At 34.5% G+C, this 4,815-nt stretch overlaps 1 protein-coding gene across 1 annotated transcript; it reads right to left on the bottom strand.

Moving 5' to 3' along the window:
• Positions 1-1,793: 1,793 nt before the first annotated feature.
• LOC105644012 (Rhodanese/Cell cycle control phosphatase superfamily protein) lies at positions 1,794-3,961 on the bottom strand. Its single transcript, XM_012229256.4, has 5 exons — positions 3,670-3,961; positions 3,426-3,565; positions 2,824-2,962; positions 2,642-2,744; positions 1,794-2,120 (listed from the first exon to the last, which is right to left on the bottom strand). The coding sequence occupies exons 1-5, from the start codon at positions 3,881-3,883 to the stop codon at positions 2,006-2,008; spliced, it is 711 nt and encodes a 236-aa protein (XP_012084646.1). The 5' UTR covers positions 3,884-3,961; the 3' UTR covers positions 1,794-2,005.
• Between the last annotated feature and the right edge of the window lie 854 nt (positions 3,962-4,815).

Here is a 4,815-nt window from a genome sequence, read left to right as displayed (position 1 = left end):
TTTGAACTTGTTTATGGATTTAACCCACTAACTGTTTTGGATCTTATTCCTTTACCTTTACATGAGCTCTCTAGTTTAGATGGTGAAAAGAAAGCTAAACTGGTGAAGTCTTTACATGAGAAGGCTCGAGCAAATATTGAAAAGAGGAACAAACAGTATGCTGACAAGGCTAATAAAGGAAGGAAGAAGCTAGTGTTTGCGCCTGGAGATTGGGTTTGGGTGCACCTTCGGAAGGAAAGGTTTCCCAACCAACGAAAGTCTAAGCTAGATGCACGTGGAGATGGTCCATTCCAAGTCTTGGAATGCGTCAATGACAATGCCTACAAGATAGACTTACCAGGTGAGTATGGTGTTTCCGCTACCTTTAACGTTAGTGATTTGTCTCCTTTTGACATGGGTGCAGATTTGAGAACAAATCTTTTTGAGGAAAAGGGGGATGATACGGATCCATCATCACTCGTCACTGGATCGCAAGGAGGCATGGTGAACGACGATGGAGATCCATTGGTGCTTCCTATTGGACCGATTACAAGGAGCCGTGCCAAGCGATATGGGGCAGCCATATCATTATTTGTTCAAGCCCAAATAACACAAGAACTTCATGATGTCGCATTCAACAAGTGTTGTGAGGAACTTGAAGGCATTCCTAGGCTTCTAATGTTGTTGGTGGCATGTGAAGTTGAAGCACTCCAATAAATTTGTTTGACTTGCTACAGTGGAGGAAAGCACGCCTGCTACAGTGCCCGCGCCAATTAGCTTGACTACTACAGTAACTTTGACTCACTACAGTGACATCGACTTGAAGGCTTGGAGTGACTTAGCGTGTTTTGTGTGTTTTATGCTTTGTTAAACCTAGATTCCTTATTTAGTATAAATAACTTATCTTCCATGTAAGGACAGAATTTTGACAAATTGAAAAACTTCATTTGATCAAGCTTTGCTTGTTCCATTTGCTTAGAGTGACAATGAGAGATTGCTTCCTCTAATTGCATCAAGAATTTAAAGTAAACTTATCAATTCGTTTGTGGCGTTTATCTTGTTCTTTGCTTGATTATTGGTGTTACCGTTTCCTTATAAACGTAGGGTGCCATAGAGCATTTAATCTCGATTATTGGTGTTTCCGTTTCATTATAAACGAGGGGTGCCATAGAGGCGAACTTACATCTCATCCTTTGATTCGATCCGGATCAACAAGCCGTGGCAGTCTCACCTGATAAGTTCGAGAGTCGAAAACCTCTATTGCTTGGTTGGAGGGGTTTAGAAAATGATGAACTCTCTGAGGTGACAGGGATCCCAGGCTGCGTTTTTGTCCATATGAGTGGATTCATTGGTGGAAATCGAAGTTATGAGGGTTCTCTTGCTATGGCAAGAGCTTCTTTAAAAGGGTACGGCACATAGGTATCATGATGATTGTTAGATACTACATTCACGATGACATCAAAGTTGTCCTCCTAGACCCAGGACGGTAGCCTGTACGTGCTTCGGGGTATTTAGAGAGATCAATCGCATAAATTTTCTGTAGAAGCTTAAGTCTTACTATTTTCTGAATAGTTTTGAAGAGGTTTTCCTGCAAGTGGTCTTTTTCTTTTCTTTTTTCTTTTTTTTAAGGAATTAGTGACGAATATAAAATGACTAAAGTGCTTTTGCAACACAATGGGCAAGCTTTAGAAGATGGCGTGATAACCAAACATGAACTTGAATTATGCTTCTCATGCCATCTTCATTGATGATATCAGAATTTTGCTAAGAGGATTTTTCTTGAATGAAAGGTCGAAATTCTTAAGGGGAGGGGATTTGAAGTAGAATTATTCTCAATATTACTATTTCACATGAATTCTAATTCTAAGCTAAAACTTTACATGAGATTCTTAAGCTTCAGTAGGATTGAAATTCAGTTTTGACCCAAAGAATGTCTCAAATAACATATCCATGGACCAAAATTGAGTTAGTGATATCATCTTGACATGGGACAAAACTTTAGCTTCTGCAGAAAATAGAGGGTGGTTTACTCTTCAGAGACTGATGGCAACCCCTCTTTGAACCATGTGTAAAGGCCTCCTTCTAAATGAAAGATATTTGTGTAACCATTGAGAACTAGAAGGTAGGCTGCTATCAGTGATCTGCAGCAAGTAACAAAACTATTAGGCCTGTGGCATTTATCAATCGAGCAAGCAATTAAATATCCTAAAATGAAAAGTTTAAATACTATTTAGTCTCTCAAGTTTGGTCATAATTTTTTTTTGGCCATTCGGTATATAATTTTGGCCATTCAATATCATATACGATGAATCTGCACTCTGCGGTTATGAGATTATCTCAAACTTTACGACTTTGACATTTATCTTTTAACACTAGCAATTTTTCAATTGTGTCCTTTATTTATTTATTGTAAATGGTACATCAAATTTGATAACGTAGTATCAATTGACAATTGTAGATCAGGTCAATTTTTTTTTTTCTGAAAAAAATATCCTATTTTCATATTTATTAGGAGCACAAAAGTTCAAATTAACCTTTACGCTTATCATATCATATTATCCTATATTTTAATTTGAAAAACACAATTTGGGAAGTAGCATTTGAATATGGTTGAATAAAGAGGTAATGAAGTTTCATAACAAGGTAAGAGAGATGAAAATACCTTGACTGTTGGCCTTCAGGGAGATTTTGGGATGGCTTCATAGTACCCCCAGATGAGCAAGCCACTATTATCTTTGCGTTTTTATCTATCTTTGATTCCACAGCTGCCATCATAGGCTAAATATCACTATATTATTTCTAAATAATCACTTTAGAATTTTTTTTCAAAAACAAAAACCGTACTCTGTATAAACTCAGGGTTCTCTTCTGTGCCTGCAAAGATGCCAAAAAATGCAAATGCAGCTCTTCTAGCAATGTCCCATGCTGTCCATTCCTTTATAAGCCTATATATTTGCACATTTATGGCACCTGGTGGATGAGCCTGCAACAAAATTCACACACGCACACATATTTTGTCGATCGGTTACTAAATTTATTGAGTGTATACACCTGGTATAGGTAAATAGTAGCACTCAGATAATAAAATCTCCCAAATTGATTTTTGTGTTATTGTCAAATTGTAGAGAAGGATGAAATTGTTAAATCATCAGATAAACTTCATTCTCTAAATTTTCATCAATCTCCCTTAAATTGGAAAGAATGATTGTGTAATTTTAATCAAATGAATACAATTATAACTAATTTTTAAAATTAAGATGAAATCATTAATTTTTACAAGTTTGTGTGTACAATTAGAACTTTTCAAAAAGGATTGGGACTTTTAGTATATTCTAAAAATTTTAATAGGGGAATAAAATCCTAGACTTAAGCTAGTAGGCTAATTGAGAATAGAGGATCAAGAAATGCAATCTTGAAGTTAATATTTAGTAACTTTGGAAACGAACCTCTTTGAATTCTGCTTCTGGGCGAACATCAAGAATCACAAAGTTATTTTCTTGCTGAAGGCGAAGAGCTTCCTTGACATCAACACTCCTCACCTTTTTCTGCAGAAGAACCTCTCTCTTAACCTTCCATTCTTCTTCAGCTAAAACACCCCTCCCAATACAAAGAAAAATAAAAATAAATGTAATTTTTGAAATGCTATGGAAAATCTTTCAGACTGAAATTGAAAAACTTGAATTAAATCACCTGGTGATTTTGCAGGTTTGGTTGCTGCGTTTTGGACTCTTAGGCCTACCCCTGGAACTGTTTGTGCTGATAATCTTCCTCTCAAAGACCCATTTGTTCTAATGGTGAAAAAGGATAAAGTATGCTCTCTAGTAGATTTGGAAGAGAAAAATAATGGTGACGATTGAAAATTAGGATACAATGAAGAAGAAGAGTGAGAACTTATTGCAGCCATTCTTTTGAGAACTATAATAAATCAAAGAAAATTATATATTAGTTTAATAATAAGTGTTATATAGCTTGAACTTGCTTCTTCTTTATTATTATTATTATTATTTAATAGCATGCCCAGTGAATATTGAAAGCTTGAAAGGATATTAGTGGGCCATAGGCAATAGTGTTGTGAGATCTTTATCTCTCACAAAAATCTCAACTTGTGGCTGAATGGGTGATGTTATTGGATGGGATTATGGATGGGATCATTTTGTTTCTTTCTTGCTTGTACATCCTATGGATTTCTCGCAAGTTTTGCATTCTTATTTAGGCCCAATTCGATGAGAAGTAGCCTTTTTTTATTATTTAATTGTGCGTAAATTTTTTAATGCAGTAATTAATTGTAGGGAAATTTTACAGTATGATTCTTATAGTTTATGAAATACAACTAGTTTGTTTATGTTTTTCAAGAAATAGATTAAAATGTTCTTACAGTTTACTTCCGTCGAACTATAATGTCGTTTCGTCTAATTTTTACATCTTTTTCATTAAGTATCTTATAAAATGAAAAAAATATATCCCTTTTATTTTTAAAAATGAGGGATGAACTAATTGTATTTTTTAAACCATAAGGAGTGCACTATAATTTTTTAGTATAATATTTTAGTATCCCTCTTTTTACCTCTTTGTTTTCTTTTTGACTTAATGAAGCAGATGCAAAAATTAAATAGAAGCAAAATATAGAGAGAAATTAGTATATTTTAAAAATGAGAAGGATGAAGTACTTGTATTTCACAAATCATAGGGATCGTACTATAATTTTTCCTTAATTATATGAAGAGGAGAGAAAAAGAAAACCTTAATTGTGTGAAGAGGAGAGAAAAAGAATTTCCTCAACTAGTTAATTGGAAGTACCAATGTTTTTTTTTTTTTTTTTCTTGTAACTAGGAGGTT

Source organism: Jatropha curcas, chromosome 5 (genome assembly GCF_041381405.1).
Source record: "Jatropha curcas cultivar XTBG-Jc1 chromosome 5, XTBG_Jcur_1.0, whole genome shotgun sequence".
Classification (NCBI taxonomy): domain Eukaryota; kingdom Viridiplantae; phylum Streptophyta; class Magnoliopsida; order Malpighiales; family Euphorbiaceae; genus Jatropha; species Jatropha curcas.
This window is presented reverse-complemented; position numbering and strand designations above follow the sequence as displayed.

Excerpts from the sequence above, each read along its gene's own strand:
- LOC105644012 (XM_012229256.4), bottom strand. The coding sequence starts at position 3,883 with ATGGCTGCAATAAGTTCTCACTCTTCTTCTTCATTGTATCCTAATTTT. Across the intron at positions 3,566-3,669 it reads CAAACCTGCAAAATCACCAG|CTGAAGAAGAATGGAAGGTT; the intron begins GTGATTTAATTC and ends GGGGTGTTTTAG. Across the intron at positions 2,963-3,425 it reads CAGAAGCAGAATTCAAAGAG|GCTCATCCACCAGGTGCCAT; the intron begins GTTCGTTTCCAA and ends ATTTTGTTGCAG.